The sequence below is a fragment of the Ustilaginoidea virens genome, chromosome 3 (assembly GCF_000687475.1).
Source record: "Ustilaginoidea virens chromosome 3, complete sequence".
NCBI lineage: Eukaryota > Fungi > Ascomycota > Sordariomycetes > Hypocreales > Clavicipitaceae > Ustilaginoidea > Ustilaginoidea virens.
In genome coordinates this window covers 1,297,619-1,319,839 of record NC_057318.1, presented here as the reverse complement: position 1 = coordinate 1,319,839, position 22,221 = coordinate 1,297,619, and the positions used below count along the sequence as shown (strand labels likewise).

At 56.5% G+C, this 22,221-nt stretch overlaps 8 protein-coding genes across 8 annotated transcripts; 7 read left to right on the top strand and 1 right to left on the bottom strand.

Moving 5' to 3' along the window:
- Window positions 1-294: 294 nt before the first annotated feature.
- UV8b_03665 (uncharacterized protein) lies at window positions 295-1,677 on the top strand (the record flags this gene model as incomplete). The annotated part of the gene is made up of 4 exons (XM_043141163.1): window positions 295-330; window positions 462-1,221; window positions 1,375-1,459; window positions 1,605-1,677. 4 exons carry the CDS (start codon window positions 295-297, stop codon window positions 1,675-1,677), a joined length of 954 nt encoding a protein of 317 aa, XP_042997097.1.
- Window positions 1,678-6,118: 4,441 nt separating this feature from the next.
- UV8b_03664 (uncharacterized protein) lies at window positions 6,119-6,598 on the top strand (the record flags this gene model as incomplete). Its single annotated transcript, XM_043141162.1, has 1 exon — window positions 6,119-6,598. One exon carries the CDS (start codon window positions 6,119-6,121, stop codon window positions 6,596-6,598), a length of 480 nt encoding a protein of 159 aa, XP_042997096.1.
- Window positions 6,599-8,077: 1,479 nt separating this feature from the next.
- Window positions 8,078-9,240, top strand: UV8b_03663 (uncharacterized protein; the record flags this gene model as incomplete). Its single annotated transcript, XM_043141161.1, has 3 exons — window positions 8,078-8,288; window positions 8,351-9,079; window positions 9,164-9,240. The coding sequence occupies 3 exons, from the start codon at window positions 8,078-8,080 to the stop codon at window positions 9,238-9,240; spliced, it is 1,017 nt and encodes a 338-aa protein (XP_042997095.1).
- Window positions 9,241-10,073: 833 nt separating this feature from the next.
- On the bottom strand, window positions 10,074-11,572 carry UV8b_03662 (uncharacterized protein; the record flags this gene model as incomplete). The annotated part of the gene is made up of 3 exons (XM_043141160.1): window positions 10,074-10,321; window positions 10,432-11,433; window positions 11,503-11,572. The coding sequence occupies 3 exons, from the start codon at window positions 11,570-11,572 to the stop codon at window positions 10,074-10,076; spliced, it is 1,320 nt and encodes a 439-aa protein (XP_042997094.1).
- Window positions 11,573-13,999: 2,427 nt separating this feature from the next.
- UV8b_03661 (uncharacterized protein) lies at window positions 14,000-15,283 on the top strand (the record flags this gene model as incomplete). The annotated part of the gene is made up of 3 exons (XM_043141159.1): window positions 14,000-14,243; window positions 14,327-14,607; window positions 14,756-15,283. The coding sequence occupies 3 exons, from the start codon at window positions 14,000-14,002 to the stop codon at window positions 15,281-15,283; spliced, it is 1,053 nt and encodes a 350-aa protein (XP_042997093.1).
- A 768-nt stretch (window positions 15,284-16,051) lies between these two features.
- On the top strand, window positions 16,052-17,120 carry UV8b_03660 (uncharacterized protein; the record flags this gene model as incomplete). Its single annotated transcript, XM_043141158.1, has 2 exons — window positions 16,052-16,057; window positions 16,119-17,120. 2 exons carry the CDS (start codon window positions 16,052-16,054, stop codon window positions 17,118-17,120), a joined length of 1,008 nt encoding a protein of 335 aa, XP_042997092.1.
- A 389-nt stretch (window positions 17,121-17,509) lies between these two features.
- Window positions 17,510-19,333, top strand: UV8b_03659 (uncharacterized protein; the record flags this gene model as incomplete). Its single annotated transcript, XM_043141157.1, has 1 exon — window positions 17,510-19,333. The coding sequence occupies one exon, from the start codon at window positions 17,510-17,512 to the stop codon at window positions 19,331-19,333; it is 1,824 nt and encodes a 607-aa protein (XP_042997091.1).
- A 750-nt stretch (window positions 19,334-20,083) lies between these two features.
- UV8b_03658 (uncharacterized protein) lies at window positions 20,084-21,931 on the top strand (the record flags this gene model as incomplete). Its single annotated transcript, XM_043141156.1, has 1 exon — window positions 20,084-21,931. The coding sequence occupies one exon, from the start codon at window positions 20,084-20,086 to the stop codon at window positions 21,929-21,931; it is 1,848 nt and encodes a 615-aa protein (XP_042997090.1).
- Between the last annotated feature and the right edge of the window lie 290 nt (window positions 21,932-22,221).

The following is a 22,221-nucleotide window of genomic DNA, read 5'->3' as shown; positions in this document are numbered from 1 at the left end:
TGCGGCACAATTAGGACAACCGAGATTGCGGCTCACGAGTCACGAGTCACGCGTCACCAGCACGAGTCACCAACCTCATCTTCTCTCGACTACGGAGTACGGAGCACGGAATTCCACCATCAGCCTTGCCGCCCTTGCGCGCGCACGCGTACACACCCCTGCCCCCTCCCGCAAGTCGCAACCCATCAAGCATCTTGACGAACAGCAGAACAGCAGAAGGAACACCCCCCCCCCCCCCCCACCCCCTCCCTTTCAACCCGCCGTCAAGATCACCACAAGAACACCACAAGAACAATGGTCCTGGAGAGAATCTACGTTGTGCGGCATGGGGTGAGTGGGTTGTCCCGTCCGGTGCCTCGGCAATCACGAATCCCAAACAATAGGAGCTCGCGCGTCCACGGGAGGAGGGGAGGGGGCCAAGGGCAATCTCATTGACCATGCCATTGTCGTTTTTGTTCTAGTTCCGCTCCAGCTGGACGGTCAATCCCCAGACCGGCACGTATTCTGGCATCCCATCGCCAACAGGCATTCCGGGCGACCCAGCGCTCACCTCGTACGGCATAGACCAGTCCAAGCAACTGGCCCGCCATCTCATGACGCTGGATCCAAAGGTGGACAAGGTGTATTCCAGCCCGTTTTACAGATGCCTGCAGACAATGGCACCGTTTATGGAGCTCCAGAAACAGCTGCAGCTTCAGCAGGCAGAGGACAACCCGGGGCACGACACAAGGACCTTGACGGGTGCCCCGGGGGGGCCTGGATGGGGAGCTGCGTCCGCCGTAACGACGGTACTTCCTGAACATGGAATTCGCGAGTGGTTCGGCTCTGCTCCATTCCGTCATCCGGAACCAGCCGGGCCCGAGGTCCTCAAGCGCCTGTTTCCGAGCTACGACGACAGCTACGTGTCGACAGTGAAGCCGTCCGCACGAGGGGAGAGTCTGGAGCAGTTGCAAGACAGAGTCACCAGGGCCTTGAGGGGCATCATCGAGCAGTGTGATGCCGATGGGACTCGAACCATTGTTCTATGCAGCCACGCAGCTGTCATTATCCTGATGGGACGCATTCTGACGGGTCAGGTCCCCGCCAGCGTGGATGTTGACGACTTCCACGCCTACACGTGCGGAGTGAGCCTCTACAGCCGTCGCAAGGCCAGCAGTGCCACTGGAGGAAGAATTACGGACGACAGCCGCCATGGCCGCGATTCGGCGTCATCAAATCCAGGCAAGTGGCATGGCGCATTTCCACGGGCTCCCATCCCTGGTAGATCCCGTGGCACCAACAAAGTCTTGTTCGTTCTTCATGGCGCGTGACCAAACGATCCCAACGCTGACACCCAGGGTTTTTTTTATTTTTTCTCTTCTTTTTGCCAAGCAGACGACAAAGCCGACGTCACGGGCAATTGGGACTGTGATTTGAACAGCGACTGTAGCTTCTTGAGCGGAGGTCAAGAACGAGGGTGGTGAGTGTAAACCTGCTTCAGTCTTGCTTCGAAGCTACTACTAGCCAGCCTTCAACCGGATACCTGCTCCCCTGACTTTTCATTGACCAGCGTTTGGTTTTTCTTCTTTCTTTTTTTTCTTGCGACCCGGCTAAACTATGGCCAGGAGATTTTCGGGAGATGAATCATTTCCCGACACAGGTTCTCTCTCCCAAACCGTACCGGATTCGAGACTTTGAAGAAGAGTTGTTGTACAGGTGTGCACTACGGCTTACTTGCTGATCACAAACGCTGAATGATTACACCCTTTCATTGGTGGTCGGTCAAAGTGTCAGCTGTGAACTGGATACTTGGTGGGCAAGACACCAGCTGCTTGCTGAACAGCTTTCAGGAGCTGGTATGGTAAGTACGGCATGATAGTACCTGAACACAGACATCTTTTTGTCATCATCCTGCCACATGAACCGGACACGTCGTATGATACGATGCGTCTGGGATCGTCGAAAAAAAAAGGCCCTTTTCCGAACTGGCACGCTGCGTGCTTCTGGTAGTATAAATAGCACTACTCCGTACGGCGGTCAGAACAGAACGGCAAGGCAATGGCCGGTGCTGCCCGAGTGTCAACCTCCTGACCCATTCAAGCCTCCGCTTTGAGCCAAACTTGACCATTGTTGACGCATGGGACACCAACGGATCCAAAATACTGGTGACCATCATTTCCCCCATCACGCCGTTTCGGTGAACGCTGGAGCCGGGTGGTGGTCAAAGTGGCAACTCGAACTGCCCACGTGCTCCATGCTCGTTGTGCGACGAGGCGCCTGGACCAGCTGAGGTGGATTAATGAACGGCCTCGGTCTCGTACGTGATGCAAAACCTGTTTTGTGCCACAGTATGGAGTACTCGATGCTTCGTGTCCCGCCGGGGTCCATTTTCTTGGCAACGACCAACACGGATGCTTACACGTCCTGAAGATCCAACCGCCCAGTTTGTTTTTTTTTCCCTTTTTCCTTTTTCCCATTTTTTTTTATTTTTTTTATTGAAATGCAGGTTTATGAATCCGGGTGACGGCCGATCAGTTCGCCCTCTAACCGGTGAGGCTCGATCTGCAGCGGCCCGGCATCCCGAGTCCTTGTCAATTACCCAACGTGCCATGCTGTCGATGCTGCGAGGATGCTGCGAGGATGCTGCGAGGATGCTGCCAGGCCCTGTTGGCAATGCAAGTGCTAGTGGACTTTGTTGATCCGACGTAGTCGTGGCAGCACGGCGTGACGGAGAAGATTCCGAAACCGCGTCATGTCCGTCATTCCAACCCAGCGCGTGGCAGCTGCGCCGGCGTTTGCACGATTCAATGAGACTTTCTCGACCTGCCCAACTCACCATGCCAGCCAATTTTGTTTGCTGATACAGATGTTGGAACGCTACTGTCAGTTGAACTGCAACCCTAGACCTATGGATGCACTGCGTACTGACAACTGGGCATTCCGCATATTGTACTTGGGTTTTCAAAACACCAGGTGGATGCCCAACTGTCAAGGTCCCGGCGCAGGTTCCGGCGCTCTGTGGCTGCAGCCAAGCGAAGAAATGCAGGTTAAAGACCGGTCGCAAAACTGTGGCAGCCAGCTAATAAGCTACAGGATAACGGCCTGGTGGCAACGATGCATGGAGCGCAGTAAGACCGGCAGCGTCCGTTGCGGGGGTGACGGAGTTGGTAGGATTCTGCCGTTCAGATCCTACCCCGTGGGTACCGACTCGGAGCAGTTGACGCAGTTGACCATCAAAAAGAACCGAAACGGCAAGCAACCCCCTGTTTCCCTCGCATGTTTCAGAGAGGTGGCTGCGACCTTGCCTGATGATAAGTGGTCGCGGAACGCCCGAATCAAGCCAGGCTGGTGGACCGATCCCGCATAAGCGCTTACCTTTATCCGTTGTTTGTTGTTGTTTTTAGTTTCCGAACACGCAAGTTGCCATGTTCTCCTTTGATTTTGTCTCTTATCGTTGGATGCGTGCGGGCTCGTCTCCCCTGTTAGTTACTGACAGCAACGATCCTGATTGCTGACCATGAGCCGATCACTCGGCCGCTCTCCTTTTCTTCTATGTATGGCTTCTCCCTCCCCAAAGGGCATCAGGTGACAGACTGCAGGTTTCAAAGGCGAATTCTTGTTTGGCGATTGTGTATTTTGAATTTCCATTTCAATCCGCGTGTTTTCCTCTCTCCTGAGTGCTCCTTTCACAACGCTGCCATGACCACGGCGTTCATGAGGTTGGATAAGAAAACCATGGGACGCCCAGTGGCTGTCGGCCTCTCTGTGCTCTCTTTTCTCTCTTTCCTCCCTCCCTCCGTGCCCTCCTGGATGCCCTTCATCATTTCAATCCAACTCCAAGTCAAGACATGCATGCTAAAGGTTGTCATGGGGGCGTTAGTCGCCCCCCGGTGGGCGATAAAACAGTGCCAGTGCCTGCATGGAAAGGTAAATACTACCCACAGATTCTGTCATGACATCGAATCAATCTTGCTTCACCCCAGCCGGTGCGGTCACTAGCAGCACCACGTTGAGGCAAGGTGTCTTGATTAACTATGTGCGGAGAAATAGGCGAGACTCGGCACAGCGTGGAGAGGGACGGAGCCTTTCGATAGCAGTAAGTCCCCTCGCGTTTCGTGCAGATGTTTGATTGGAAGGTCTCGGTGGCAGAAACATGTCAAACGATAGCAACCACCAGGCAGCCGGCTCACTATACGATGGTATCTATCGCAGAGGGCAAGGAGGCAGCTTACGTGCATACTGCTGCCCCCCCCTCGGGAGTGTTGAAGGTGGGTAATGCTCCGGCTTCCATGCGTTCCGGCCTAGCGCAGGACGTATTCCGTGAATACGTGTGCTTTTGGTGATGATGGGTTGATGTGCCTGGTAGATATCTTGGTATCTTGGTGTCTTGGTGTCTCTATATGGCAGTGGCCATTGCATGCGAAACCTGACTTGACTTTGAAAGACCGATATATACCACTTCCGAGACATGTAGAATTGGATGAGAGCGTCGACGAGGGCAAAAGGACTCGTCCAGCCCTCTAATGGGGCACTGCAAGCATGGTTGGGGCGCCGCAAAGAGATGATGAGTTAGCCTGTATCGTCCGGTTGAAGCGTGGTGAGATGGAAGCGCCAGATCGGTCGCGGTTGTATGAGTTGAGACCTCTGCCGCTTCCTGTTCTTGACTGCTCACGCCTAGTACAACACGAGTTGCAAGTTCAGGGGGGAAATCCCGACAAGAAATTAAGGCAAAGTGCCGCCAGAAAATCTAGCCAGACCTTCTGCATCGAAAATTCTAGCATCCCCCTCAAAGCAACGCAGTTGCCAACTGCCAACTGCCAACTGCCTAGTACCTCGGGTATCCCTGGAGCCCATAGATCGATGAAGCGTGCAGGCAGCCAAGGCATGGATCGATGTCCCCCCTCGGCGCCGTTGACTCGTCGACGCACCAAACCTTGATGGCGTCACTTCAGGTGGGCCGATTGGAAACTGTTGTCGCACTACGACAGATTGGCACTAGCGTGCCTGCTACGCCAGGCTGGAGGTGTGGCAGGTGCGACTTGCCACTTGCAACTTGCAACTTGCCATCCACTTGCTTGGCAGGTTCGGCGGAGACTGCAAAGGAAATAAGCTCCAGCCGCTCCTTGCCCCTGGCGCAAAACCTTGCATCCAACATCACCTTGCCCTCGACAGTGGACCCCCTCCTTCCCTCCCCTAGGATCGGGAAGCAAGAGGGAAAAAAGAAAGGAAACGAGAAAAGAAAAGAAGAGGAGAAGAGAAGAGAGGAAATGAAGGAAGAAAAAGGAAGAGAAATATACAGAAAGAAAATGGACAAAGAGAAACAAATGTCGTCAGGACTCAGAAATTGTCCGGCTAGCTTCAGCCAGCGCCCACCTATTCGCTCAACCTTGTCCGCTGACGACGACCAGGCAAGGGGCTTCGGCTTCGGCTTCGGGTTCAGCTTCGGCTTTGGCTTTGGCTCTGGCTTTCTTTCAGCAAACAGCACGCACTCATGACTCCCGAGCCCTCCTGCTGTGCTGTAGCTCGAGTCATCATTGATGGTCCCTGGATGGACGGTTATTTTCTCCTCGCTTGCTTCCCCACTTGGTCAACTCCTCGAGGGAGTTGCCTCGTTAGACCATGACATTGGACCATGGCATCAAACGGCCATGCAGTGGGCAGTGGGCACACCGGTGTTAGCCTCTAGAGGAAAAGAGTAACTCACGATAAGAAAAGTGGGATCACCCCGAGTGCAGATCGCTCACGAAGCTAAGGACCTCTTCCTGTTGGAGAACATCTCCATCAAGTCAAGCCAAGCCCCATCCTTCCGACCCTGCTGCGACTCTGCGTTCCCTCTGCATAAGACAGACTCCAGAAAAGGATTAAAAAAAAAAAAAACCGCCGCACCTGGGAACGGAAAAAGAAAAAGTGTGCCATTGCAGAAACCACGGGAACCACACCGAGCCCACAAGCCAAGACTACAAACCCTCATGGATCACAGACTCCGGCCTGGATCTCGCCTTTTCCTCATGCGCTGCTACAGCTTGGGGCAGTCCGAGGGCACCCAACGCATCCACCATGTCGCTGGCTGGTGGCATCGATGGCCGCCCTGTCGACTTGTTACAAAGGGTCAAGCGCGAGTTGAAACCAACAATGAACAATGGACGACTGCTCAAGTATCAGCTGCGCTTACTCGGAACGCTCGCTCCAGGTCGTCGCCCCCGCAATCTGCACAGCTCGCTATTCGCGGCAGCACGTCCCAGACTCGTGTGCGCTTCTTGTCGCGCCCGGCCCCCCAGGCAGTCGAGGGCAGTTGAGGGCAGTCGAGGCTATTTTCGTTCGTTTGCTGCTACGCCTTGTCCACACCTCGCCCACCAATCCTCCCTACCGAGGTGGTGTGCCGCAAACGGCCAACAACGGACTTGTTGGCCAGTCAAACTTTGGTCCCGATGGAGTGGCAAGCGTGGTATCCATTTTTTTGACGGGTTTGGTTTGCCTGGTCGGCATTGTGACGGCCCTGGAGCAACAAAAAGCGAGCCATCGTGCCAAGTGGCGTGCATCAAATATCGAGGACAATGGGAAGAAGAAGAAGAGAGAGAGAGAGAGAGAGAGAGAGAGAGAAAGTCGCAAGTCGCCTTAGCTTGTCTTTGGCTCCAAGGCGCCATCGTTTAAGCCTAAGTCGGTCAGCCACCTTTTATCCAAGACGATTATAGGTGGTAGCCTAAACCCATCCTTCTCCACACGACCAACATCCAGTCAGTCCACGGGCAACGGACAAACAACAGGCAACAGGCAACAGGCAACATACAACAGAAGGCTCAGGCAGTCCTTTGGCTAGGTTATGGGCTGTCCCGAGTCCCAACTTCCTCGCGTATGACATGACTTGCTTGGAGCCCATCAACGCGTACCTGGGCGGTTGTGGCATCAGTAGCCTCGATTTCTGTCGAGATGCCCGAGCATGGATTCGGTATCCTTGGGATCCTTGAAGGTCCTTGAGCGGATTGGCAATTTGTCTTTTTTTTTTCTGGACCCAGTCACCAATTGTTGTTGTATGCACGACCAACGGACTTTAAGCCATGTCAATATCTCTATTGTTCCTCCGCCCACCCCGGTCAACTATACCCCGCCACTAGTCTCCAGCCCGGATGGATGCGATGGATGGGATACGATGGATGAGATGCGATGGATGCCTCCGACGCAAGTACACGGTCCCATGTAATGAAGAGGCGCCGGCGTATCTGCAGAGCATGGGTAGGGCAGGGCAGGGCAGGGCAGGGCAAGGCCAGGCAAAGGCATAGGCAAAGAGCGAACAAGAGTCGAGGCTCCCGTCGCCCGTGGTTCGGATTGCCCGTACTGTGCAACTTGAGTGTCAGATTTATCGATGCTTTCCTTCCTTTTTGCTTCTCCGGCGCCGCAGGTACCGCTCACGTCAATTTCTGCACGGTGAAGCCACCCTGCTTTTTATTTATTTATTTACTTATTTATTAGTCTGTTTATTTCCTTCCTTTTTTTTTTCTTTTTTTTTTTTTTCGTTTCTTTATGTCATCTTTTGCTCTTCTTGGTCTCACCAGCCGCACTCCTCGACAAGTTGGGTCTTGCTCGCTGCCAGGTCGCGCAGGGGCGGACACACAGACCCCCCCCCCCCTTCCTCCACCAACAAGACAATCGCCTGTCCTACTCTCTTTGCCTCTTTCGGACATGGTCATATTGGTCAAGGTGCTGGTGGAAAAGAAGAAACATGGTGGATTAGGACGAGACATCAGACTCTTTCCGATCGCCAGGGTCCCGACAACCTTGCATGGAGTACAAGAACTCGGCACCCCTCTCCTCCCTCCTCCTCGTGTTTGTGTCATTGACTCCTTAAGCAAGCTGCTCATTTATATATCCTTGTTTGTGTTCATAAGCTTTACATGCCTTTTTTTTCTCCCTCACATTCGAGGCACTTTCTCCAACCCCCCATCTACTTATTAAGCCCCTTTCGACAGCCAACATCGTATACTCCCTGTTTAGTCTGTTTAACTTGTTCAGGTGCTCAAAGTATCGGATATAAAAGGATACTTCTTCCGGGGCTTATCATTACACGGCAGGATAACACGCAAGGATATTCTCTGCTGGGGAAATGTACTCGACCTTATCAGATCCACGGGAACGTGTCACGACCTCGCCTGTCGGTAACATCAAGATGGGGATAAGGGCTTTAACTCATGCCGACCTTTACACGCCAAGGAGACTCTCAGACGAGCTCCCGCATTTCACCCTTCCCAGACCCTTGAACCATCCTCAGACCCCACCGCTATCGACCTCGGGCAGCCCGCGACTGGAAATCGAGGGTGAGTTGACCCTTGCTGGTAGTAGAAGAAGAATAGCCGATGCTAAGTAACCCTGGGCGCAGGCTCCTACAGCGGCATTTCCGAGGATTGCTCTCCTCTTCGCAGCATTGCTCGTGTAGACAGTCCTGCTACCGCTCCCGTCAGGCTGCCTAGTCTGGAGGAGTTTGATCTTGGGGTGGAAGCCCTCGCGAGGTCATACGGACCTGTTGCGCGGCCCTACACGCCCCCATCTCCTCTTCCTAGCCTCAGAAAAAGCTCCCTTCTTCCGCCGTCGGGTCCTCTGGTGCAGACTTGCGCTTCTCAAGACGGCTATGCTCAAGACAGCTATGCCTCGTACCACACGAGTGACGCATACGTCCACGGGGCTCCTCCGCTCCTGGATGGCTACCCTAGTCCGCCACCCGAGGGCGAGAACAGGCACATCAACCAGAAATACACGACCGAGGAGGGCGACTTCATCATCTACGCTTGGCACGACAAGAAACTCAAGTGGCAGCGAATCAGGCAAGATTTTGCGACCATGTTTGGCCGGACGCCCGAACGAACAGTCCAGGGCCTCCAAGCGTGGTACTACCGGATGAACCAGCGCATCCCCCTGTGGGATCGAGACGGGTGGCTGATTTTCGAAAACGACGACGACTTGGAACCCAAGCACATCAGCATTAAGTGCCGCGAGAGAGACAGCCAGGACAAGCCCATGGAGCCGCTGGGCCTGGCACAGCGCTATCCCGAGCGCGCCATCCACTACCCCTGGGTTGATGCCGAGCTCAAGCGCAAGTCGCAGGATTGGGGTACGTTTGGGGCAGCTTCACGCCCACATTATTATCCTTTGTCCTCTGGTCAAGCTCGACCCACTCGCTAACTACCCATCAAAGCTGCCAAGCGGGCAATGCAATACCGCGACAGACGGGAGCGAAGAAAAAGAAAGGAGCTGCGGCGTCTCAAGCTCTAAGCACCACACACTCTTGGAAACAAATCTACGAGAAGAAGAAAAAAGCGCAGAAAAAGAAGACAAATTATCTACCAAACGAAACGCGGAAAAGCCTCTTCCTGTACCATAGCTCCCTTCTGTGCATCTCTTTCCCCAATAGCATTCACGACAGATGTGGCATCTTTTCTTTTTCTCTTTTCTTTTCAGTATGCATATCAGCGACCTCGACAAATCTGGTGGCACGTCCCGCCTTCTGACACGTCCTTCCCTTGTTATGATTTTAAGTTGTGTTGTGCGTGTATGAGTATGATTTGCGGCCTTTTCACATATTTTTCTGCCATGTTGGCGGACACGAGCGTAACGTGGATGAAAATGCCATGACTGGGCGTATAATGAATGGGCTTGGGCAATGGGTAATTTGTACCAACACAGTAGATATCGCAAGGCCAAATAGAGCTACGAAAAGAAAAAATAAATGATAAAAAAATTTAAAAAAAGAAGCAAGAAAAAAAGCCCCAACCATGAACCAAGTTAGACATGGGTTTCGTTCTCTCGGCCCCGCACGGCGACAATCCACGTCCGGGAAGTCAAATGCCTGCCCCCAGATGGAGGTGCATTCTTTTCGAACCATCGGCATCAGCATCAGCACCAAAGGCCCTGGCTGCAGCTTTGATGGAGCCCGCGCACGGGGTTTGCAAGACTCGACTGCCTCGCGACCAGAGCTTTCGCCCGAGGAAAACGCCGTTGCACAGGTGCGTTTGCCGGTTTCTATTATTAGGGGTGGTGGTGTTTGAAACGGCCGTCTGCTGAAACGCAACGCGAGTCGCTTGGACGTTGGGCGAGCGAGGGCGACGTCATCGGAGTGCCGAGCTGCGTTTCATGAATTCCTTGATGCGGGCCATCCTCGCGTCGTCGTCGTCGTCGTCGGCGGCGGCGGCGGCGCCGCCCTCCAGAACGATTTCGTCCTGGTCGTCATACAGGTTCTCGTCGTACTCCTCCTCGTCGGAGTTGTTGCAGTGGCGGTACAGGTAGGCGTGGGGTCCGTACTCGTCGTCCGAGTCTGCTTCGTCTTCGGGGTAGTCGGCGGCGTAGTGGTTTTCCGCTAGGGACCTGTGAGCAATCTATTGCCCGTGGGGGATGCACAGGGTTGCTTTGGGAAAGGTTTCCGCGGATTTCGCCGGCATAAAAGGGGGGGGGGGTCCCGCATCTTACCGTTCTCGTCCTCCTCATCTTCGGCCAGCTCGTCGTCGTCGTCGAGCGCGGAGCCGGAAAAGAGGAGGCTTTCTTCCTCGTCGTCGAGGACCAAGAGGCCTACTTCGGCTGGCGATGCGTCCAAGGCAACCGAGTTGGCGGGGATGCGGACGTACTCGTCTATGACCCATTCGTCGTCGTCACCGTCGTCGTCATCTCCGTCGTCTTCGTCGTCGTCGTCACCACCGTTGTCACCACTGCCAGCATCGCGCATTGGTCTGTCCATCGTGGTGTCCGTGCCGGCGCGTGGGGCGGGTTCGGGATGACGTTCGTGGTATCGCTTCGCAGGGCTCTTTGGCTTGAAACGCGTGGGCTTCTTGTCCTGCTGCATACTTTGCAGGTTGGCGCCCAGCTCGTTCAGCACCCATTGGTTCATGTCATCTGTGATTCTGTCCATGTCTTGATCCTCATGACGATTCACCAAGGAGTCGGGGAGAGGGAAGTTTGTAGCCGAGGTTTGCTGCCGGAAATCCGCTTGGCGAGTCCTGTTGGCCAGTCCTGGCCGCTTGAGCTGCCTTTGCCACGGCGGCTGCTGTGTCGTCGGATGGTTGTCAACTCCCGAGGGCGGCGGCAAAGGGCCGGCAGCCTGGGCGCCGTTCCGGGCCCTGGGCGTCTTCTTCTCCTCCCTCGTGGACTCGACGAAGACGGCCGGGCCATATCTGTTCCTCTTGGAGACGCCAGAGGGGTGGGGGTTCGGGCTGTGCGTCCCGCCTCTGGCCAGCGTGCTGCGGGAGACGCGGTACTTTCGAGGCCGCAAAAGGCCTGGCGCTGGCGCGGATGCGGCTTGAGCAGCACCGTGCTGTTGGCCCCGGGGTGGGTTTTGCGCGTCGGAGGCATGCGAGACGTGGATGACGGGCCGAGCTGATTCGCCTTGTGGTCGCGGCAGCTGGGTGACGGAATCTCGCCGTTGGTAAGCCCAGTTGCTCCCGCTTCGAGGCCTTTTGAAGGAACCGTGGTCAAACTCTGCAGAAAATTCCTCGTGAGTCGGCGAGAATACATAGCAAGGGGGAGGTGGAGTAGGGATGGACAAACGGAGAAAGGTGACGGGCGTGTCGTCGACCCGCTTGCGCTTGACGCGAATGAGTTGAGGAGGAATCGACATGATGATGACCAGGAGCGCTTCTGCCCGCAAGCAGACGGGATGGAGGGTCTCAAGGAAGATGTCAAGGAAGATGTCCAGAAGGATCCCAAGAAGGATCCCATGGAGGATATGTATAGGGGCAGGGGCAGGGGCAGGGGCAGGGGCAGGATGCCTGGACTCTGGAGTAAAAATTTTGGAGGGTTCTGCGCCCCACATACCAGACAGACAACTTTTACTTGTCTTTGAGGCTCAAGAGTCAAGCGGCAGTTGCTTGACACGGTCCCTGACTCGGTTTCGGTTTCGATTGCATAGGTACCTGGGAGAATTTAGAGCAATTCGGGGGTCAGGGTGACGACCATCGGGTATCGGCATGCAAAGTACAGGCCAGACTTTGGCTTCCTAAACTGCTTTGAGGCCCGGCAAAGGTCGGGTCGGACTAACGTGACGACATTGTCGGATTGTCCGCGACCGACGGAGCCCCACCAGCGAGATCGCTGCGCACAGTAGGGGCACAGTGCCAAGAGAACTGTGCTCCGAGGTACATACGTCGCGGCACGTCGCGGCACGTCGCGGCAAAGTGTGGGGAGCCAACCAGCATCAGCAACCCTACGCGGCATACTGTCGCGGCTCCTTTTTCCTTCAAAAGCGGGGGGAGAATTAGGCATGATGCCGATCGAGGCTGGGGACGACGGGCTTTGTTGGGGGGGTAGGGGTTTGCCAATCCAAGCCCAGCCTTGAAGATTGGCCCGCATGTTGCAATCGGCAACAATGACGACACTGACGAAGGCTTATATTATGGCTTTGCGGCAAACCTGCCAAACCTGCCAAACCTGCCAAACCTGCCAAATCTGCACACAGTGCTAGCACGGAGTACGAAGCTACAGCTGGATGCCCCACCCACCAGAGATCGTCGTCGTCCGACGTTTGCCTCCAGTCAAATCTTTCGAACCTTTGCCCAGAAATCTCATCAGAATCTCATCAGAAATTCCATCAGAACGAGAGGCATTTTTTTTTCTGCTTGTTCAACTGCTTGTACAGTGGGTGACGCGAATCTTGAGCCTCGACCACACCCGCGCGCCTTCCATGGAACGGGACCTGACGGCATGCAGCATGGCCACGGCGGCAACGGACGGCACCGCGCCGAGTTTATGAAGACTAAAACGCATCTTTTCTGAGTGGTGGCAGGCCACGTCATATCCACGACATCATCATCATTGGCTGGCTTGGTGAGAGGCCAAGAGTTCCCTCCGCCCCGACGACTTGTGCTAATGAACAAGCTCGCTCGGCGCGCAGGGAGTCGGCGACTGAACCACGAGGCCCGCTGCCTACATGTAGGTATGTAGGTATGTGGTTATGTAGCAAGCGCTACTTTTGCAGCCGTTGCCGCTGCCTGCTGCAGGGCGCAAAAGGCTACCTCCTTCACCACCCCTCCCCCCCCCCCCCATATACCATATACCCCAACATCAACGATGAGCTGGATGGGTCTGGTGGAGAATGGGGTCGGTCACTGGTCTGGTTGCTGCTCCGAGGCTTGAGACGGGTCCGCCGCCCTCAAACGCCTCCCAGAACTTGCTTGGCCACGGTCAAGTTAAGCCCGAGCCCAAGCCCATGCCCATGCCCATGCCCAAGCCCCCAGCCCGAGCCCAAGCAGGTTGAGCTACTTGTCTTGGCTGGAACCGCGGACAGTACCCAAGGCGGGTAAGCGCAACCGCCCCAGGCAGGCTGAGGTCTGGTTGGCTTCACGTCGATTCGAGTTTGGCACTGGCACCCCGTGATCCAGAGAGGCCCAGCCGTTGCACGCGCTAGAGTGACTAGAGCGACTAGACCACTCGACGACACTGGAGTCTGGCACTAGACCTCTTATGCTCGATGCTGATGCTCATGCTGATGCTCATGCTGATGCTGATGTTGATGCTGATGCTGATGCTCATGCTCATGCTCATGCCACCAGACCGACTGCTTGTCTCTCCAAGCATGCGGCGCCAACAACCCAACGCGCGAGCCGAAAGCCTGAAGCCGAGCGAGCCTTCCGCTCGGGCAATGTTACATGCCTCAAATGCCTCCTCTTACCATTTGCTTTCTGCCTCCTGTCCGTCGCTGCCCGTCCATCCCCATCCCCCCCTCCCCCAACGGATGCTTCCTCATATACATCGTTCTGCCCCCAAAGCAGCCCCCCCTCCCTTCCCGGAGCATCCAAGAAGGCTTGCTTCGATCCTGCAAGCAAAGCTTATTGCCCTCACTTAGACCCGGGTTCTCGATCCAACTCAGGTAAGGGTCCCACTGTCCGTAACCCAAACAAACCCCTGGTTGAGCTTCCGCTTTTGGGTGCCAATTTCATCCACAACCTACACACTGCGCAAGTGCGGTATAACTACCCCCAAGCCCCTCCAACAGGGCGCATCTGCTTGCTCGGCCATATTCCTTTGACCCAGCTTGACTTTTCAAAGCATGTCGACTGCCAGCGCCACCGTGACAGTAAGCTACCGGAAACCTGGTCTTGCTCCGCCTGTTTTCATAGCCGGGTCATTCTCCGAGCCTCAATGGGAGCCCAAGGAGATGCACTGCGTCACTGACGAAGCCGGGGAACGCCACTTTACCATTGACGTTTTCGTCAAGCTTGGACAAGAGTATCAGTACAGGTTCAAAGTTGGCCATCAAGATGGCTGGTTATTGGATCAACATGCCACCATTGGTCCGTAGCCTTTCACCTGCACCAACGAGCTTGCGGCCTGCATCACGTTTGTATATCTGTTGACGGCTGACCAGCGTATATAGTCAACGACGGCACCGCCAAGCCTTGCAATCTTCTCAAGGTGCCATCCACGAGCAACATGGGCGAGCGGGCCCCTACCCCTCTCGTTGAAGCCACAGAGCGAGGCGACCATCTTGCAGCCCTAGACAGTCAACCTAGCATCACGGCCTCGGGGCCCAAGTTTCTGCTTTCCAACGTGCTTCGAGACAAGACCAATGATGGAGAAGAAAGAGTTGAAACCCGCATCAGCCAGGTTGCTGCAGTAGGTGCAGAAATTGACGATACGGCTGCCGTGTTGAATAGTGTGCGTTTCCTCTCGCTCGGAATACCCCTTCCTCGTCCCCCTTTCGTCGCCTCCCCCCTTTTCATCAATGATTCCACCCTGACGTTCACACTCATGGCTTAGTAGCTAAATTTGAAAACCTTCTTCTTTGATACTGACCCGGGAAAAGTCGGTGGCGGACAGGGCGATGGAGACGCAAGTTGATACGCCGCTTTTTGCTCACGAAACCTTTGGTGCTTACGAGTTTGAGGACGACGGCGCTGAAGGTGACTATTTTGGACACAAGGCAAGGTTGTTTGCTTCGGCGCCGTGGCAGCATGATTGCATGCAAGATGCAGACTTTCACGATCCCAACCTTGTGTTATTTCCTTCGGACAAGATATCTGTGCTCGACGCGTTGCGAAAGATCCAGTCAAGCACCGTGTATGGCCGATCAAGCGTGGATGACGGCCAGCATTCTGCATGGGCAACCTCTAGCCGATCGAGTTTTGACTCTTTCGAAGGAAACGACTTTACCTTCAGTCCAATGCCAACGTGGAAGCGGGACTCTGGAAAACCCCAGAGCAGCTTTGGTCGCCCGAGATCGGCGGTGTCCTTGACTTGCATAGACGAAGAACCAAAGACTGCGGATGATGCAAGCATGGCCATGAGCAAGCATATAGATTTGCACAGTCGAGGAGATCTTGGGTCGCGGTAAGTGATAAGGAAGGGGCAGGTGATTATGGGGGGCGTGCTCATGGCGCCTGCCAGTGTTTGATTATGTTGCTTGATGGGGATGGACGTCGTTGCCAAGGGGCTGAAAGAAATGACTTGTTGATGTGCACATGTCGGGTTATGCTTCGATTCGGCGAGACTTGCAATTGTACAATTTGAAATCTCTAGACGACGCCATCAGCCAGCGCTGATGAAGCTGGAAGCAAGCCCAAACAGCGACCGTCCTGCAGTCGCACGAAAACATGAATGAAGACGTCGGGGGTTTGACGTGCACTCCGTACGTTGAGCTTTGACAAGGCACAGGCTAAAACAACCCTGACGGCCCGGGCAGCCTGAGAGGCATGCCATGCAATTTTGAGACGCGAGACGACGGGAAGACTTGGTGACTTTCAGAGTGGCTGAAGGGTGGAAAGAATGGAAAGGAGGAGGAACGTCCTGTACCCCGGCCGAGATGGGTCGAATATCTCGCAAGGGGTGATGACCGAGGGTGATACAAGAGAGCACACAAACAGTCGGCGAGGCTTCTCTCATTGGCGGTGCAGGCCAAGCCAGCTGATGACCGAGCGAGCGTACGCGCAATCTCTGCCTGCCCCTGTCGACGTCCGAAGCCAAATCCACATGACGGCAGGCTGAATTGGCAGGCTGACTTGGGCCGGGAGGGTTCAATGTTGGATACATGAAGGGAGGGAGGGGGAGAGGGCAGCTCTGATTCGGGTTCGGAATCAGACTCGGAGTCGAGTTGAGTCGCGGCATGTTCGTGTGTCGAACAACTCGACGTGATTGTTTTTTCTCATCCGTGACTTTTTTCGCTGATTCAGAATCCCTTTCATCTCGACTTGCCCAACTACGACGACGACGACGACTACTACTACAACTACTACTACAACGACGACGACGACGACGACGACGACAACAACAACAACAACAGCAACAAAAGCTACCAGTACCACTTTTACAAAAGCAATAGCATGCTGCTCTCCGCCGTGTTCCTTGTCCGTGTCGCGCTGCTCGCCGCGCCCGCCGCGCCCGCCGCCCGAGCATCCAGCGGCGTCGTCCTCCCTCTCTACGTCTATCCGTCCGCCAAATTCGGCGACGGCGCGGCAAGATGGCAGCCCGTGCTTGACGCAGCCATTTCCAGCCCGTCCGTCCCCTGGCTCATCGTCGTCAATCCTCACAACGGGCCAGGTCTGTCGGGCCAGCCCGGCGACGCCGACCAAAACTACATTACGGGCGTGTCAAAGCTCAACGCCGTCTCCAACATCAAGACCATCGGCTACGTCCGCACAAACTACTGCACTTTCTCGCTGGAGGACCTCGAGGGAAACGTGACGGCGTGGAGCAGCTGGTCGAGCTACAGGGCCGCGAACCTGTCCGTGCACGGAATCTTCTTTGACGAATCAGCCCCGGACCTGGGCTACATGACCGAGGCCGTCGGCTCGGCTCGCCGGATCTTCGGAAGCGTGCCCATCACGACGGTATGCAACTTTGGCACGGCCGTCGCTGCGGAGTACTACAAGATCTGCGACGTGGTCGTGGCGTTTGAGAGCTGTCTCAACTGCTCGCTCGGCCCGCAGTACAAGGGCGCGGAAACGCTCAGGGCCAACATACCTGCGGAGCAGAGGAGCCGGGGAGCGGTGATTGTCCATCATTTCAGGGGGACGGCGTTTGACGGAAGCCGCGCGGATTCTGGCCTGGTGAGGAGGTATCTGGCCGACGCGAAGAAGGGCGGGCTGGGATGGGCGTATTTTTGCTCGGCAGGCTATGACGACGTCACGGCTGCGCCGGCAACGGTGGGGGAAGTAGCCAAGGGACTGGCTTGATGGCCAAGGGGTGAGTAGTCCGGACCAGTCTGTCTGGTGCTGGCCGGAGACGACAGCTTGTCGAGAATGAAGAATGTGAAGAAGTCGATACTTTATATATATATAAAAAGGCAGCAGCTTGGAAACTAGGGAAGTTGGGCCAGAGGCCACGCCACAGCTCAGCCACAGAAAACAGCTGCAGTGGCCCCAGCATTGTAGGTATATGTGCAGTAGGTAGCCTCAGGTACCCAAAGAAGCATGACACCCCCCCTTCTTTCCCACCCCCCCCCCCCCCCCCCAAAAAAAAGGGAAAAAAAAAAGAAAAACAAAAGACGGAGAAGTTCATGGCTCCAATTCTTCAGCTTCTCCTTGCCCCGGGCCACCAGACATCTCTCTAACGCTCGCGGACCATGGCCTCCAATCCGGTCTGCTTGATATGCATCTCATCCCCAACTCGCCAGATGGCGCCGGGCGTTGTGCGGCCGTCCCTCCTTGCGCAGCGCTTCCTCTCCCGCCAAGCCAAGTCGCCGCCATCGCACATGGTCCTATCCGACCGGGTGCGTCGATCCCCCGGCTCAAGCTTCGCCGACAAGCGCAGGTCGCGCCAGCACTCGGTGGACGGCCCCTTTGCCGGCATGAACAGGCGTGTTGCCAACGTGCCCCCGACGCCCCGAGCCCACTTCCCCCGCGCCGGGACGCAAAGACCGGGCGGAAGAAGCTCGACCTCGCGGTGGGACGAGCGGAGGACGCCAGACGATCGCAAGGCCCTCCGCATGCAGCAGATCCTGTCCACCGTCTCCTACGGGAGGCGAAACACCCTCAAGGACCACATGCTGCAGTACGAGTCGTTTGACCACTTCGACCTGCTGCCGCCGCTCAAGGCGGCCGTCTCGGACGAGCTGTTCCAGAACCTGGTCGACATCAAGCCGACCCCCGTGCAGCGGCTGGCCATCCCCGCCCTGCTGGGGCAGCCGGCGCCTGGGGAGCCGAAGCAGAAGAGCCGGGGGATGCGGTCGTTCCTCCTGGCCGCCGAGACGGGGTCCGGAAAGACGCTGGCGTATCTGCTCCCGGCGATTGATGCGCTCAAGACGGCCGAGGCGCAGGATGCGGACGTCCGGGCCTACAGGGAGCGATGGGATGCCGAAAGGGCGCGGCGGCAGGGCGCGGCAGACCCCAAGGGCAGGCCGTTCGAGGAGCCCCATCCCACCATGGCCCGACCCAGGGTGGTTGTCCTCGTCCCCTCGGCCGAGCTGGCCCAGCAGGTCGTCAAGGTGTCCAAGGCCCTGTCGCACGTGGTCAAGTTCAAGACGGAGGTGCTGTCGTCTGATCTGAAGCCGCAGCAGATCCAGCGCAACATGTACAGTCCCAGGGGGGTCGACGTCGTCGTGGCCACCCCCCATCTGCTCGGGTCCATGGCCGGCTCGGATCCCAACATCCTGTCGCGGGTGTCGCACCTGGTCGTCGACGAGGCCGACTCGCTGCTCGACAGGAGCTTCGCCCCGGCCACCACGAGCATCGTCGAGCGGGCCATGCCCTCTCTCGAGACGCTCGTGTGCTGCTCCGCCACGATCCCCCGCAAGCTGAACAACTACCTCGAGACCAACTACCCGGAAATGGTGCGCATCACCACGCCGAACCTGCACGCCATCCCGCGGCGGGTGCAGCTCGGCGTCATCGACGTCTCCAAGGACCCCTACCGGAACAACAAGGATCTCGCTTGCGCAGACGTGCTCTACTCGATTGGGAGGGAGGCCGCGGTCCACCAGGGCCCCGTCAAGGGCGAGGTCGACGTCCGCCGGGTCTTGGTGTTTGTCAACGAGCGGGAAAGGACGGAGCAGGTGGCCGACTACCTGCGATCAAAGGGCATCGACGCCGAAGCCCTGCACAGAGACACCTCGGCGGTTCGCCACGGCGAGGTTCTCGGCACCTTCACGTCGCCGGAGCCGCTGCGCATCACGGCTCCGGAACCCACCTCGGGCGGCAGACGCTCTCTGGCCAACGTCAAGGCACTGGTGGTGACGGATCTGGCGTCCAGAGGCATCGACACCGTGGCGGTCAGGCACGTCATCTTGTACGACGTTCCCCACACCACGATTGATTTCATCCATCGGCTGGGCCGAGCGGGACGCATGGGTCGACGCGGCCGGGGCATTGTCCTCGTCGGCAACGACGACAGGAAGGACGTTGTTTCCGAGGTCAAGAACAGCATGTTCATGGGCCAGGCGCTGATATAAAGGGTGGTTGGCCCTGTTTTCTGATTTCTTTTTTTGTTCTTTTTTTTTTCTCTTCCCCGCTTTTCCCATCAAACGTATATATATAGATGGTCCTTGAGCGATGCATGACATGACATGCGATGGTCTAGAACATACGTATGACAAGGAAGAAGCCTGTAAGATCGGAGTGTACACTAGCTGGGGGATCTCACATGACAATACGACGTTGGAAACATGGTTTCCGGAGACAAGGCGAACCGCGTAATTTCTCGACATTAAGATCTCGTGCAAGGAAATAAAGAAAAAATAACAACAAGAACCAGTGCGACACAGGCTGTCGCTGTTGGCACAAACTCGGTGCTCCGCACTCCGCATCCAGAGTCCGAGTCCGTGCTCCTTCCTCCGCAAGATTGTAAGCTGCTGGTAGACGGCACGACCAGCCAATGGACGTTAACCATACGGGCCAAATTGTACGGAGTACTCCGTACCAGGCAAAGTGAGTGGGGCCCACTTACGCCCTGCCCCACTTGCACACGACGACGTCGCGACGCGTCGACTGACTGAACTGCACTTGCCAAAATATCAAAATATCCCCTCCTTCCACGCGCAATCACGTTTTCTTCTACACGCCTCCCACCCTTCCTTTCCTCCTGATACCGCGAGATAATTGTACCGGGAGGCTTTGCCTGAGCCGGGCGAGTTCCCTGCACTGTTGTTGACGTTTCGCCACGGCTTATTGCGGTCTCGGTCTCGGTCTCGTTCTCGTTCGTCATGCCTCGACCTAAGCGGGCGAAACGGGCGCCGCCGTCAACGGAGCTGAAAACCATGGAGCCGGTGGCTGACGGCAGTGACCAGCAGGGCGCGAACAGAGGCCGCTCAAGGACGACGCGCTCCATGAGGGCTCGGCTCCGTTCAGACCAGCAGGGGCGTGCGGCTCCCAAACCGGCCGGACAGAGTCGAAAGGCATCAAGTGGGCGAGCAGAGAACAGTCGGGGAAACTCCCCGACGCAAAGCCGGAATGCGTCTGCCGAGCGCGCAGGGAGCCGCCAGGCCAAATCAACCGCACAGAGTCGGGATGCATCAGTCGGACGCTCAGAAAAACGCCGGGCAAACTCGACGGGCGGACCAGACGATCCAAGGCGCTCACCCGAGCTCAACATCGCCACGCCGTCGATGAGAAGGGACACTACAGGCTTGGATCTGGCAGACGATGACGTGTTTGGGAATCTGGGCGACAGCTTCGCCGACGGCGACATCCCAGAAGCTCCCCCCTCCGCAGCCCCCTCCGCAGCCAGCTCCTCCGCGACGCCGAGCCACGTCGAACGCAGGCCCAGATCGCGACAATCCAGCTTTGTTGGGCGCAGCGACCCGCCTATTCGACCCAGCAGCAGGGGAGGCAATCCTCCTGGCGTAAGCTCCTCCTTCAACATTGGTGTTTTCCGGCGCCGGGCCAGGGAACCCAGCATTTTGGGCACGGCGCGACGCGCCAGGTCGCGGACTGGCAGCGTGGCTGCCAGCGTAAACAGCAGCCGAGCCGGCAGTGTCGTCTGGGACTCCGAGCTGGAAAGCGAGGCTGAATTTGCCCCCGAGCTGGAATCAACCCCTCTGAACAACAGACGCCCGTCTCGACCGAGTCGGCAGCCCGTGGAGCGACTCGAAAGCCCCCCCGAGCTTCGCAGACGGTCTCTGAGGAAGCGGAAGAGTCGAGATGAATTAGAATATGACAAGGATGGACCCGAGAAGATGACCCGAGTTGAGTCAACTGGCGGCCTGGACATGAACAGCGACTCTGAGCTTTCCGAATTGTCGTCCCCATCCCCGCCGCCGCCGTTGCCGCCGCCACCCGCTGTCAGCCGTTTCCCTGCCCGGGCTGTTACTCCGATGAACATGGACGAGATTACAGCGCCTCCGGCAAGCAGTGACTCAGAGGCCGATCATGGAAACCTTGGGCCCGATATCCGCTCCCTGGCCAAGAGGCGCCGCCGCCTTTCCACCACGACACCTCTCCGCAACGACGGAAATTTTTCGGATGTTTCCTCGCCACCTTCTTTGACACATTCTCCAGACCTCGTAGCTACAAGAGGCCGGAGCGCCAACAGGAAACACCGGCAGTCGCCCAAGATTACTACCGCAGACTTGACGAATCTCCTGCCGAAGCGACGCTGCAAGAGGACCCGCGACGAACTCGATTTGGACAGTGAGGGCCATGACGAGACAGATGAAGGAGACGAACCATCCTACCGAGACGCTCGGCCCGGGAGGCGAAAGGGTAATAGCCGACCCTCCAGCCGTGCCGGCCAACTCGGAGCAAACGGCGTCTTGAAAGCAAGGCAAACTGTGGTGCCAGTGCGCCGTTCAGCTCGAGCTGCCGGCAAGACATACCGCCATCGCAGGGAAGACAAGGAAAACGAGGAAAACGGAAGCGAGGGCGAGGGCGAGGGCGACAACAGCCGGTTCCAGCCCCTGCCTGACGACACCTTTGATACGGCCTCTATGGCTGCAGATGTTCAAAACGCAGACGAGCTCAAGAAGGCTACCAAGAAGTTCAGGGAGGTTGACCAGTGGGAGCTGTCATTCGAAGAGGTTGCTGAGCCGCCGTCACCACAGGGGGCTCGATAGTCATGGCACATTTTGACAGTGTCTTTTTTTTTTTTTTTTTTTTTTTTTGATTTGGGTTCTTTTTTTATATTTCTTGGCTCCTATCTGTATCTGAAAACGGCGTGATCCGTTACCGACGCTATGGCGCATGGGAGCAATGGGTTGGGGGGGAGCGACGGGTTTGGAAAGAAAAGATGCATGTTTTGAGCATTCTAGTTTTCTTTTACACTGGTTTAGGCTTGGGGTCGTCGCGTTGAGATGCCGTTAGCGGAGGCGGAGGGTGAGTGTTTAGGAGAGTGTTCAGGCGAGCT